This window comes from Myotis brandtii, unplaced genomic scaffold (genome assembly GCF_000412655.1).
Source record: "Myotis brandtii unplaced genomic scaffold, ASM41265v1 scaffold125, whole genome shotgun sequence".
Lineage (NCBI taxonomy): Eukaryota > Metazoa > Chordata > Mammalia > Chiroptera > Vespertilionidae > Myotis > Myotis brandtii.
In genome coordinates, this window is record NW_005354385.1 from 6135669 (window position 1) to 6150497 (window position 14829).

The 14829-nt window shown below is 37.4% G+C and overlaps 1 protein-coding gene across 4 annotated transcripts in view; it reads right to left on the reverse strand.

The window, feature by feature from the left end:
- Positions 1 to 653: 653 nt before the first annotated feature.
- Positions 654 to 14829, reverse strand: part of CACNB4 (calcium channel, voltage-dependent, beta 4 subunit) — a 232902-nt gene continuing 218726 nt past the window's right edge. For all 4 annotated transcript variants that reach the window (XM_005859309.2, XM_014534046.1, XM_014534044.1 and 1 more), the window contains 2 exons: positions 9602 to 9787; positions 654 to 7297 (listed from right to left, as the gene is read on the reverse strand). In XM_005859309.2, the coding sequence (XP_005859371.1) occupies positions 7037 to 7297; positions 9602 to 9787 (447 nt within the window). In that variant the 3' untranslated portion in view covers positions 654 to 7036. The remainder of the gene's footprint in view (positions 7298 to 9601; positions 9788 to 14829) is intronic.

The following is a 14829-nucleotide window of genomic DNA, read 5'->3' on the forward strand; positions in this document are numbered from 1 at the left end:
AGAAAAGTCAAATGCTGATCAAGTTGTAACATGGACAATTGACACCGAGCACACAAAATTCAAGCCATAAGCCATATGGAATTCTACAGGTACAGAATACCTTTGGAAATAGCTGATAACTTCTACAATAAATTAATTACTTAGAGGTTTTCTTGTGAACAATATGGCTTATCTAGTTTATTTTCCTATATTGTATTCAATACTATACCACACATATATTATAAAATATCCTATCTCATGTGTGTATGCATTTAACTTACAAGTTCTTTCCTAATACTACAGTACTTCTTTTATGATCACTCATAACACCTGACAGAGTAGTCAGGAAATAGTCATTTAATTGAATCTGTGTCGCCCTGGCCAGTGCAGCTCAGTTGGTTGAGTATCATCTAGTGCATCAAAAGGTCACTGGTTCAATTCCAGTCAGGGCACATACCCAGGTCCTGCGGGTTTGGTCCGAAGTTGGGCTGCATACAATAGGCAACTGATCAATGTTTCTTTCTCACATCAATGTTTCCCTGTCTCTCTCCCTCTCCCTTTCTAAAAAAATATTTTTTAAACAATGAAAGAGCATATTTAATTGAACATGTGTTTTCAGGGTATTTAGACTTTTGGTTTCTCTATAAGAAATAATATAAAGGAGAGGTATAATGCTGGTTTCAGTGTTTTTTTTCATTTATTATATAAAAGAAAAAAATTAATGCAGTTGGTTTGTACACATTGAAATTCCATAAAACAAATCCATAGAAATTAGGATACTATATGCATGCACTCTGCATTTTCTCTGTTAAATGTTTTGGTTCACAAAAATAACAACACATTTTTTTTCCTTTAAAGCCACTAGAGCAGAGGGAGATCAAAACATGCAGCACGGTACACATTTGCATAGTATATGTTACCCAGCATGCCTTGTAGAGTGCTACACATTCACCTATATAAGAAAATAAAAGGGGGCAAATTATCAAAATAATAGGTAATGTTGAAAGAAAGAAAAAAAGTTACTTGTCAAAGGTGGAATCTTCCCCCGCACCGCCCCCCCCCAATTTGTAGCTGGCAATACAGCAGTGGTTTGGGATATCAACAGCCCTCAGGAAAGTAGGGAACATCATTTTATATCCAATTGCCATTTTTATTTGTGGTTTTTGTAAGTTTCTGTTTTCCCTCCTGCCACCCCTAAAAAAAACAAAACACACACACAAACAGCTAATGGCTTTAACTTATGTTTCAAAATAGTATTCAGTACAGATTGAAGAATCCCTAAATACTTCTTTGTTGCTGGGACATTTTTATTTATCATTCTGACTTTAGGCTGTGAAAAACAGAAAACATTTCAAACATGTCCAGAATTCAGAGGAGCCCTATGAGCTCACCTCTCTGTTACATTTTGTAGTTGTGATTGAAGAATAAATAAGAACAGTAAATATAGTACGAATCTTATCACAAAATAAAATTTAATATGTTTCTGGAAGGGAATAAAGTATAATAAATTACATCCATCGATTGCAAGGCTCTGAAGCAAATTGCTGGAAAAGTATTAAGCAGCAAGTTAGAAAGATGATAAATGAAATACATCTGGTAAAACTTAGAACTAAATCTATATCCTTTTAAAAAATACAACTGCCAATTTTTAACAGTGGAATTGTTGTAAGTTTGTGCTATAACAAATGTGCTTCTTTCTCCTCAATCTATTTTCATATTATTGGCAAAATATATATCTTTTATAATTTTATACTGTACAATATATGTTTTTGCTACATTATTTTTCTACTGTGTAATGCAGATGAGAAGTAACAACATAGATTTATTTTGGGAATAAAATGCTTTCATTTTAATAACATCCGAGAAAATATTGTAAGGCATATGAAAAATAGTATGCAACAATGTAGCATTAATAATCCTGCATCTTTAATACATCCTTTGTGCATACAAGATGCACACTGATTTCAGTTAAAAGTGTGTAAAAGTGGCATGCAAGTAGGGCAAGAGTGGCCCCTACATAAATATAGACATAGCCATTTGTTGAGAAATGTAAGTGTTCAAAACGTAACCAAGAACACTTACCAAGTATTGAAAGCTAGAGTCCAGCTACTTTTGGTTCTTAAATAGTTCTCATTTTAAATCCTTACAGTTTTCAAACAGGAAGCATCAGTGTATTTCCAAAACCACTCTAAATTCATTAGAAACATTTTTTTACAATTTTCTGCACACCTTTTACACACATCAAAAGAAACAAAAGAAAGTTTCATATGTAACTATGACTCCCCAAAACTCACTGCTACTCACTTATTTATACATTTTTTGCATGGTAAGTGGGAGTTACAGCCCTTAGTCAAGATTATCTGCTGAGATATTTCCTAGTCTTCTCATAATGTCCCTCGATTATATGAAGCATTTGGGATTAAATCATCCATAAGCAGACAGAGATAGCTGCTGTAAGAGGATGTATTTCATTTGAGAATGTTTTAAGAAAAGAAGAAACCTTTCAAAAGTAATTTTTGAATGCTGTAGCTCTCTGTCTGTCCATGTAAGCCAATGTTACTATTTTGACTAACTTGACATTTAAGTGAACAAAACAGTTATCCTCGTTGTCTGACAGCTGTGGTATTGACAGTGAGCATGATTGTCATTTAAAAGAGCGGACTGTTTTCTGACCTACAGACACAGCTTGAGTAAGTAACTTAGTATGAACAATATTTAAAGGTATATGGAGCTAATAAAGCAAATTTTATTACATAATTTCCTATAATGTTTTCCATTCATATAGTTATTCAAATATGAGTTTTATGTAATTAAAAAGAAAATGACATGCACTATTGTCATGAAAGACAAAGGCAGAAATAGGAAAGAAATAAGGGGTACATTCCCATTTATTTGAAATATTTTATATATTTTTTTTGATGACATAGGAGTTCAAGAGAATGTATATTCTTACCCAGTAAATGCCTAAGTATCCGCAGGAGAAGTCAAGCTTCAACAAAGTTTGAATTTACAAACCAGCTGCACTTAAACATCAAGTATCTGCATCTACTATCTTTCAGACTTAGAGCTGGATGTTATAACAAGTTGCACACAAAGATAATTCCCCTGCAGTTTGATTTGTTCCCTATGATGAACGACTTATTAAATTAACCTTGCTTCCTAATAAATTGTGAACCTATTCAAAGAAAACTTCACTAATGTGGAAGAAATGAAAGGGTGACAAGAGCATTTTGGAAACAGTTTAAAATCTAAAGGGAAGGTATATTTTAACAATTTATGTATTTAGCTTTGCTGCAAGATTAGCAGTAATAGTAATAAATTTGATCACTATTTATTGAAAAGTATTTTTCTCTTTAAAGACTGCTTGTCTTCTGTAGAGAAGAGGTAGTATAAATATCAATATATAGGGCAAATTCTATAGTAGAATTATATTGTTTTTATTCTTAGCAAATACCAAAATAAAATTGTATAACTAAGAAAATATACTAGCATGCAAAATAAGGTTGCCTAGCAATATTCTTAACTGACATCCTGGGTCTCAACAACATTTTATGATATGTTCATTCAAAGAGTTGAAATTTGCAAACCAACTACTGGCATGATTTTCGTCTCTCCCTCCCTTTCACTGCCCTAGCTCTTATTATGAATTTTAAGGCCCCCACACAACAGACAAGTTCAAGTATGCAGGTATGAAAAGAGGTTAACATTCCAAAAATACATTTTGCAAACAACAATAATAAATAAAGTAACTGACAAATTATTTCAAGGGAACAAATAATTTGCTCAGAATTTGTTTTATATTTAAAAAATTCATTTCCTTTAGGACTAAGTGCAATGAAGTATCATCACATAATTAAGACTCTCTTATTAGGAAAGACTATCAGTCTAAATTAATAATTTTAATTTTCTTTCCAATGGAACTGTAAAAAGATAAGAGAGAATCATTAGTCATTTATAAACATTGCTAAGCGTTCCCTTAAATATTGGAGTAAACAAGATCACATTGTTGAGTATAATATTGAAGTCATATTATAGCCTTGAGAATTAACATCAGTATTGACAAGTTGCATTCCTTTTTTACCAGGACTACATTTCCACATCGTCACATGAGTCTACATGGTTACATGTTCAATGACTGAAATGACAGAATATGTAACTTACATATTCTGAAACTACATATACCAAAATCACAGAATATGTGGTTTATACTACAAGTTAAAACAGCCTCAAAATATTATACGACTTCTTTCTCCTGCTTATCATTTTCTATTTTCAAATGAAATCAGTTAAAAACAAAGTACTTGTAGAATATGTATTTTCCAAAGGTGCTTGATATGCTTGGCAAAAATAAAACTTTTCATTTAGCATATATCTGTATTTTAGTATCATTTACACAATAAAGTCTAAGGCTTAAAAAAAAAGGAAAATGCATCTCTTATTCATTTGGAGAAGATAAACATTACAAAAGGAATGGGGGAAATATGCCATATCAAAGTAAAATTTTAAATATATCCATCAAGAAAATATACATTATATCCTTTCCAAGATTGTTAGCTTTTGAGTAAGAATGCAAAGCAAAACACATATGGACACTTTATGGTAAATGACATATTGGTTTGTGCAGATTTTAAATGGACCTCTCTCTTTATCAGCATGACATGGAAGACTTAGAAACAGGGCTTTGAGAGGCCTTTAAAAACAAGTGATTTTTAAAAGTTGAAAAAATATGAAAATCTTGCTGACTAGGAAATATATGTAAATACTGTTATAGCTACCTGCCATAAAATGTAAATATTTTAAAGTAGTTAAATGACCGGGTTGCTAATGCTACTACAGAAAAAGCTGAACAGCTGTCTAGTCTAAATTCAGACACCTTGGTGCACTCTTTGCAATTAAATACTGTAATGCGCACAAACAAGAAACCAGTAAAGCATCTAGAAAAATGTTTTGGCTAATGTTTTCTTTCTCATGCAAGTATGTGCTGTACATGTAATAAGTATATTTTTGCTTACTGGAAAATGCTCTTCTGTGCTCTAACAAAGTATTCAGTAATGGCAGGTTATATGTTTATTAAAGTGCATAATGAATACAGCTCTTTTAAATGTCTTAACTGAAAGTTCTGTAAGCTTCACTAGATGACAAAAGAACTTCATAAGCCAGTAACACATATTAACTTTTAGAATTTACTGAGCCCATATTTTTAGTTGTATCAAATATTTGAGATAACTTACATAATTATAGGCATCCTCATTATCAGCTAAACATAATGGAATATGCACAGTGAACATGAGGGGAGGGAATGTGGGAAGTCATAATGGGGTTTAACATATGTATAATTAATTAATCAAGAATATGAAACTTATTTTCATGGCCAGGAAATTTATTTAACTGGTGCATGCTTCGAGAGCCTAAATATTGAAAGGCTTGGTGGAGGGAAAAAGATAATAGAAAATGAATTATTATTGTTTCCAAAAAATAGGTTTTATGACATGTACCAGTACAAAAGGATTTTTATGCATGGTCCAACTGGGGCTTTAGAAAAATGCATGCATTGTAGACTTTTAGAAACAAGAGCCTTTTCCTAAAGACATTTGTGTATTGTATAAAATGGTCAATTTCAACAATTTCTTGGATCATAGTGAATCTAAGTCTTCCTTAAAAATATAAGATAGAAGGTCACCAATTCCAAAATTATAGCCACTGGAAAAACTGTGAAGACTTAATATGTGAAGAGGAATGTTGATTAGAAATAAGGAAGCTCAATCTCCAAATTCTTTATAATCCTTTGCAATAAAAATACTATAAGTTTAGTGAACAAATATGTTCTGAATGAGTTTCTTTTCATTGCAAGCTTTTACATTCATCACTTGTTTTCACATTTTCAATTAATTGTTTGGTACAAACACATCTTTCAATATCAAAATTGAATGTGTCTATATAAAACTAACATCCTTAGAATAATTATAAAGAATTTGGTGAAGGGCTAGAGCATTCAGATATTCAAAGACAGAGGTTGAGTGAGGCAATGAAAAATATTCAGTTGTGCCTAGTGGGAAATACTGAACCCGTGTTTGTGAAGTGGATGGAAAAATTCCCACCTGGAGGTGTTTAGCTTTGCACTCAGGAGGATGTGTGCCCATCCTTACTCCCTGACTTCAGATTCAGGATGTATATAGTTGTGCTCAGATTTATTAAAGGGGAAACACCCATTTTCCATTTCACATAACCTGCTATGATTGGGCTTCCCTTTTCTCTCTCACTGCAAAAGAAATTTTGAGATTTTTTTTCCCAACTTCAAATGAAATAACAGTAGTGACTAAACGAAAAGCAAAACACTTTGAAACAACAGCTGTGCCAGGAAAGAAATAAAAATATTAAAATATGAGAAGATTGTATACTTTCTGTATTAATTTGAGATTCTTTTGGCACTATCAATACATTTGGTAAGTTTGAAAAGCCATTTTGGAAACATTAACATATATTAAAATGTGTATACATTCCAACTTTAAGTGTAAATTTAGCTTCCAGCAAATAAATACCATAGCTGGTTTTGGCTTCTATTGGTATTTTGATATCCTCATTAATCAGTTATTTTTTCAGATTTTTTTAATGGATCGCCACATGCTCAAGTAGACTTTCTAGTCGATTCACCCAAATTCCAACAGGAATTGGTTTATAAATTGGTTCCAACTGGAACTGGTCATTTGGAATTTCCAGCATGGGAAATTATTTTATATGTGCCTTGATAAGTACCCTAACTTACAAATTGATGTGTCTAAATCTAATGAAGAAAACAAAGGTACTGTTATGTAAATGTTGCACTTAAAAATATCTATATGATTGGGCATCTAATATCCATCTAGACTTAAGGGCATGATGTACTTTTTTTTCTTTTCTTTTTTTTTTTGCCCCTTATTTAGCATCAAATGACAGCAGCCCATAAACACAGTAAATACTGTGCTGTACTTGCCAAGTTAAGATGATTGGTTTATCCTAGCAGTGCTATGGCAAATTGTCAACAGATGAATTTTTGTTTGTTTGTTTGCTTCTTGCAGACTCAAAGCCTATGTCGGGAGTCATGGCTATAGCCCCCCGGTGATCCTCGGTTCCTGTGGGGTTTGTAACTGTCCTGGTATGAGTCAGGGTAATCTTCTTCCACAAGAGGATAATGATCTCGGCTATGCTGGGAACTGGAAGACAAGCGGTTCCTGCTCTTCCGAGCCCTTTCGTTGTGATAATTTTCATCAGAGGTCATTAGACTTCGTCTTTCAATTGGAGAGTTCTCTGTGGAATGGTTGCTGTGCCTCACACGCTGACTCTAAAAATATCAGATAGTTCATTGATTAAATAATGTCAGCTTCATTCATCTAGAACACGTCAATGCATGTACAAACAGTAGGATCTGTACAATAAGATGCCGGATATCTGACTTAATGAAGAATTTTGATGCACAAATGATCTGCTCAACATATCTGATTTTGTTTATTTGGGACATATCATGCAAAGATGTCAAAGTGTTGATAGTCTATGAATTTAATTACATAATGCTGCATGATTATGCTTCCTCTTAAAATACAGAATTGAAAGTTAACTGTTGAATGGAACTCAATATATTTAGGGAGGCCTAACAACTCCAATTCTGTTGTAAACATGAGGATTATTCTACTATTCGGAAATAAAGTTCAGAATAACATGATTTGTGCTCATAAAATAATGCATTTGTTTCCGTGCCCTGCATAAAGGTAATATTCTTTCTGAAGGACTATACAATTACGTAGCCAACTAATTGATACATTTACAAATCTTGCTTCCTCAACTGAAATGTCATGTAAAACTATCTTCAGATAAAAACTAAATTCCTCTAACATCATTAATTGAAATTATCTTCAGACATTTATTTAATGGCTCAGAAAATGTTATTCAACATTTTTCTTCAAATCATAGGAAAACACGTATCATAGCTGTGTCTACCTGCTTGGAGGGGTCACCTCAGTTAAGAAACAGGATCGTGATGAAACCAAAGATCCAGATACGTTTCCTCTAAAAGACACTCACCTTCACACAGAAGGAAACTCACTCAACAGTCACAGCCTGTGCCTTAATCTCAGGCAGGGGTCTAGCAATTAAAGGCCATGGTTACTAGGAGAAATAGGCCACAGGATGAAGGGCACCGCATTAACTCAGGGGAAGCTGGGAGAACCACTCTAGGTGGATTTCTTAGAGATGATGAATCAAGAGTGTTGTCTTTATAGATAAAGTGCAACATTTCATTTCTACGTACATTACAGAAGCACATTGCTTCATGCATCCACTTCTCATTTCACAATGTACAATTTGGAGCCAACCCAAATGAGTCAGTGGAAATGCCACACTCAGATCAGCACACAGTCAGTGAAACAAGGCAAGAAATAGTCCTGGTGCACACATATATACTGTATACAGAATATATGCATATTTTATAGTAGTACATTTCCCATGTTCATTTCCAGCCTCAAAAGCTATTCATTTGTACGGCAGTTTTTCTGCTTACAAAGATGCAATTTTGTAGAAAAGCAATACCATTATAATAGCACTTCAGCGAGTGCCATTTATCTCAGAGTTAACGCAACACGATCTTCAATTATGACTGTCATTATAACCCATTATTACAAAACTAGTCACGATGCAAGAGGGCTCAATTGACTACTACCTGTTCCTCAGTCAGCTGGGGCTTTGGCCACATTCCAGCAGCTGCTTGATAAATGGTAAATAATAATTGATGTAGAAAGGCAGGATTCACTTTGTATCATTACCTCTGGCTCCCACTTCTAGCTCTGTGTGCAGCACCAGGACACGGGGGAGAGAACTTGTGCTCATCCCCAGCTTCCTTCAAGGACACTTGTCATAGCCACTGACCAAGGTGGGCCCCCAAACCCCAAGAAAACTCAGGGATCTGTCCCTGTTTCCGAACAGAGCAGCTCTACTTGTGTGCACAATCTATAACGACTGGGCAAGCCAGAGGACCCCGGAGCCCATGGTGCAGGATTCGCTAAGAGCAGCCAAAAGGTCCCTCTGCCCCCAAATCTTTGACTTAGCTTGCCACTACTGTACAGTCCTTAAGAAGTGACACGGAGAAATAACACACAGCTGCACGGAGTAGGTGTTAAGTTTCCTGGCAGAGTCTGGGCATAGAGGGATTAAGTTACCTAAGGGAAGGCCATTATAAATGAACAGAGAACAAAGTTCTAGAGAGAGGGCCACTTTCCGGGCCACTTTGTCTAGGATAGATCATGATTAAATAATAGTTGAGATTTTTTTTAATGTATAATGCCCACACATGGTTCCCTCTTCAGATTAAGGACAATCTCAGTCTCCATCCCAATCAAGTTCCCTATAGAACAGCCGTGGGCAAACTCCGGCCCGTTTGAAATGAATAAAACTAAAAAAAAAAAAGACCGTACCCTTTTATGTAATGATGTTTACTTTGAATTTATATTAGTTCACACAAACACTCCATCCATGCTTTTGTTCCGGCCCTCCGGTCCCGTTTAAGAACCCATTGTGGCCCTCAAGTTTGCCCACCCCTGCTATAGAATCTTAATCAAAGTCGGGTTGTAAAAGCACGAGTGGCAAGTGGCAATACCTGTAACCCAGAAATTGCTGTGGGATATGGTGAGAGAGCTGTGGAGCCCAAATTCCTTCCAAGCAGCGGGGTCATAGGGGTGCTACTGGTTGTGTGGGTAGCACGCCAGTATGCCTCCAGGTACTCGCCCAGGTGTTCACACGCATCCTCCAGCTGGTTTTCATCCAGTATAACATCAAACATTTCCTGCAAGAAGAATCCATTTCATTTATACCTCACGCTTTAGGCAATGAAACCTAAAACTCTATCCACGAAGATCACAGCATTCCTAGTATCCAGCAGCAAATATCAGATCTGAGGGGCGGTGCTGGCAGTTTCTAAAGTTAAAGTCGAGTGAAGAACTGCACAGGTAACCAGGGGCAAAATTGGACACTGACATGAAAATGGGAGTGCTCACTAAATATTTAGCGTTTTCATTATTTAGAAGAAAAAGATGAGGTAAGCATAAACGGGTTATAAGTAGAATATAGTGAAAAGATAATGTATTCCCATCTGTATCCATATCTTCCTATAGAGTTGAATTAAACTTAGTTCAGAATATGAAAGAAGCAATTAATGGTACTGAAAGAGTAGTTCTAAAAATGTTTTGCACAATGGCCATGTCTTTGGAATTAAACATTTCATCTCCCCAAGTAACTATGTTGAAGGGAATAACATTTACTTAGATCATTGTGTGAAATCTGTGACATTGTTTTTAAAAAGACCAGAATGAGGAATATTTCATTGTGGGAGGGGAGGGGTGTCACACAAGAAGTATGTGGTGTCCATGCTTCAGGCAGTAGCAACTTCATATGGCCTATAATCAAGAAGCATTCTTCTTCCCCAAGGAGCAGAGTGGCCGGCCCCTCTGTCACTGCATGTGATCGGGAACACAGACAGAATATACCCAGGACACAGGTTCCCTGGAGGGACAGTCAGAAAACCATGGCAGAGAGAAAGGCCACTCCATAGTTAAGTGAAAGCACACCCCAGCCATGACAGCTTGATCTGCACCTTCTCTGTCCCACCACCTCCACCCCCCCACTTGCTTTTATTAGCTCTTTTTGCCAAAACAAGAACCTCTCAGAGAATGAATCAAACAGGGTTACTGCCATCAGCACTAATACTGCGGCTGGATTGCAGGTTAATGGCAACTGGACGACTTTGAGTTTGTGGTGAGTCAACTGACTCACTCATTAGTGTGAGGGCTTCTAGAAGCAGAAGTCACCATGGAAACCATCTCTCCCCCAACACTTACTATTTGAATGTTTTCATCATATTATTCTTTACTGAATATTTTGACCCTGAATAAGATGACTTCAATCCCAATCAACTGGTGTTTGAGAAGATCAAGCCAATTTAACTCACACGGAAACCTTTCCCTCCAAGAACATTTATTAGTAGATTTCAGATGGTTTTCTGCATGTTTTATTAATTTATCAAATATTTACTCAGTACTATTTTGTGCTAGGCATTGTGGGTATCCAGTGGCAAAGAAAGCAGATAATATCCTTATGCTCAAGAGACATACAGGCTGGTGGGAGAGACAAGTATTAAAGTCCTTGATAGTCTATGTCACTCTGGGACTTTAAGTTGAACAATAAAGAGACTGAGTCAGTTAATGTTTGGAGCTGCAGCTTAAAGTTCTGGATTTGGAAGGAGGCCAAGAGAGGCGTGTGAAAGTTGAACTTATGAGGGAGGGGAAATTATGAGGAAGCCAAAGAATTCTATCTGTAAAAGTAAGAGGAACAAAACAGATAAAGAGAAACAGAGACACAATGGAAGAAAGAAACCATATGGCCCATGAGAGACTGGGAAATAGCTAGTTGCTATAGTTGCATGAATGTATATCCCTTCAATAAGTCGCCTTTTCCACGAAAGTAACTTCAGAGAGTTTCTGTCTCTTGCAATTAAAAGCCCCTCCCCCATTAATGTAAAGATTCAACAGTTACTTTACAAATACAGAATCTGAGAAGTGTCCATAATGCTCTGATAGAAACGGTGCATTCTCCGATAGCACTGCAGTGCGACCTTGATTGGACAAGAACCTCCCTACCCCACAGAGCATGCACAGACTCTGACTGAGAGATGACACAGGAAGAAGGGGAAACTGGCCACCACGGGGACAAAGGACCACTCCGTCAGCCACTCCAGGCTAAAGCTGGCAGCAAATTCTAGACTGTATGTTGTTTGGTGTCAGCTATTCATATACTTTTATTTATGTCAATTGTGTAATTCAAATACATAGGCCTCACTCTATAATGTGGGTTTTCCCCAATGTGTAGTCTCAATAAGTCATTTTCTTGCTTTCATAAAGTCCCAAGTTAAAGAACTCTCCAGGGACACCTGAGCTGGGGCCCTGACTATCACAGCCAGGATTGCAAAGCCCAGAGAGGGCAAAGATAGGCAAGCAGCACCTATTGCAGAATGTTGTTTGAATGAGGCTTATGTCTACTTGACTGTCCCACATGTTACATCGTCATGGCTGCAGGTACAATTAAACATACACTTAATTACAAGTCATTTTAATAAAGTACTTCTCTTTGCTAATAGATAGAATTTTTCTATATCATCACATGGCTGTTTGTTTGAGACAATCATTTCTAGGAAACTATGTATTTGCATTGCTAAAAAAGACAGGTATAGGATGCAAGGTGAATTGAAACTGCTTTCAGGTTTTCAAAAGCACAGAGGAAAGCAAATTTCAGCTTCTGAATGAAATACTGACAACGTGACTTACTTTCAACAAAGAAGAATTTTACAGGCTGTATATCTATGACAATTTTCCTTTTGAACTGTTTAGAAAAATGATTAGACCAGTGTTAGAAAGTGAGAATAATAGGAAGAAATTTTTAAATTATACATGAAATTCAAAGAGAAGCAGCCCAATGAATTATGCAAACCAGCTTTGTCTATTTTTTCATAAATGTAAAGGTTCAAGTCTAGTTAGCTTCTTACTGTGCAGTAGTGAGGCCTCCAGCGTGGGATACGGATTCAGAGGGCTGCCTAATCAGCAGAAGAGGGTGTGAGTAATGGGACAGTCACAGGCCATGAATAGTTACTCACTCTGTGATGTCATGCCATCGGTGACTGCCTGAGATAAGGGTAATGCTGGGCTGTTTCAAAGCACTACTTCAGCAAACACCTTTGACATCCGATGACAGTGATACTGTTGTAATTAAACTAGTCCTATATAATAAAAGGCTAATATGCAAATCAACCAAACAGTGGAACAACCGGTCACTATGATGTGCACTGACCACCAGGGGGCAGATGCTCAATGCAGGAGCTGCCCCCTGGTGGTCAGTGAAGGACCACTCCGTCAGCCACTCCAGGCTAAAGCTGGCAGCAAATTCTAGACTGTATGTTGTTTGGTGTCAGCTATTCATATACTTTTATTTATGTCAATTGTGTAATTCAAATACATAGGCCTCACTCTATAATGTGGGTTTTCCCCAATGTGTAGTCTCAATAAGTCATTTTCTTGCTTTCATAAAGTCCCAAGTTAAAGAACTCTCCAGGGACACCTGAGCTGGGGCCCTGACTATCACAGCCAGGATTGCAAAGCCCAGAGAGGGCAAAGATAGGCAAGCAGCACCTATTGCAGAATGTTGTTTGAATGAGGCTTATGTCTACTTGACTGTCCCACATGTTACATCGTCATGGCTGCAGGTACAATTAAACATACACTTAATTACAAGTCATTTTAATAAAGTACTTCTCTTTGCTAATAGATAGAATTTTTCTATATCATCACATGGCTGTTTGTTTGAGACAATCATTTCTAGGAAACTATGTATTTGCATTGCTAAAAAAGACAGGTATAGGATGCAAGGTGAATTGAAACTGCTTTCAGGTTTTCAAAAGCACAGAGGAAAGCAAATTTCAGCTTCTGAATGAAATACTGACAACGTGACTTACTTTCAACAAAGAAGAATTTTACAGGCTGTATATCTATGACAATTTTCCTTTTGAACTGTTTAGAAAAATGATTAGACCAGTGTTAGAAAGTGAGAATAATAGGAAGAAATTTTTAAATTATACATGAAATTCAAAGAGAAGCAGCCCAATGAATTATGCAAACCAGCTTTGTCTATTTTTTCATAAATGTAAAGGTTCAAGTCTAGTTAGCTTCTTACTGTGCAGTAGTGAGGCCTCCAGCGTGGGATACGGATTCAGAGGGCTGCCTAATCAGCAGAAGAGGGTGTGAGTAATGGGACAGTCACAGGCCATGAATAGTTACTCACTCTGTGATGTCATGCCATCGGTGACTGCCTGAGATAAGGGTAATGCTGGGCTGTTTCAAAGCACTACTTCAGCAAACACCTTTGACATCCGATGACAGTGATACTGTTGTAATTAAACTAGTCCTATATAATAAAAGGCTAATATGCAAATCAACCAAACAGTGGAACAACCGGTCACTATGATGTGCACTGACCACCAGGGGGCAGACGCTCAATGCAGGAGCTGCCCCCTGGTGGTCAGTGCACTCCCACAGGGGGAGTGCCACTCAGCCAGAAGCCCTGAGCTGGGCTCACGGCTGGTGAGTGCAGCGGTGGTGGCAGGAGCCTCTTCTGCCTCTGCTGCAGTGCTAAGGGCCTAAGCCGTCAGTCGGACATCCCCCGAGGACTCCTGGACTGTGAGAGGGCACAGGCCAGGCTGAGGAACGCCGCCCACCCTGAGTGCATGAATTTCGTGCACCAGGCCTCTAGTTATTAGTAACATGGAAGGCCAAATATTACAGGCATGTCATTTGGACAGCTTCATCAGGAGGTTAAAGCTTTATTTACACTTTCCAGGGAGCCACTAATCTATTCCCGGCAGATCGCTGGGGGAAGGGACTGGACAGGGGGGAGACAGACGCATGCCCAGTAAAGTTGGGGGGATGATCAAAGCTGCTTGTTGTCAGTCACACCTGAGAATAGGTCATGGTCCAGAATGGGTGTGGCTACTGTAAGGGTGTGAAATTTGGGATATTTAATCCCCTAAACAAAGGAGTTTTCTCTTTTGTTGGTCTTGTGTTCTCAGCTGACTTCTGGCTTGTGGGGCTCTGACATTCCCCCGTGTGGCCCGTGGCCATGTGGATCCCCACTCACAATGGACTAATGAATGTAACTAGCCTGATGCTGAACTGGACCCGACTGCAACACAGAATGGAAACTCTGGACACTGGCTTTGTTTTTAACCTTACTAAAACCCGGCTACACTTCTTCCAGGACTGGAGTAAGGGAAATGGGACTTTGGAA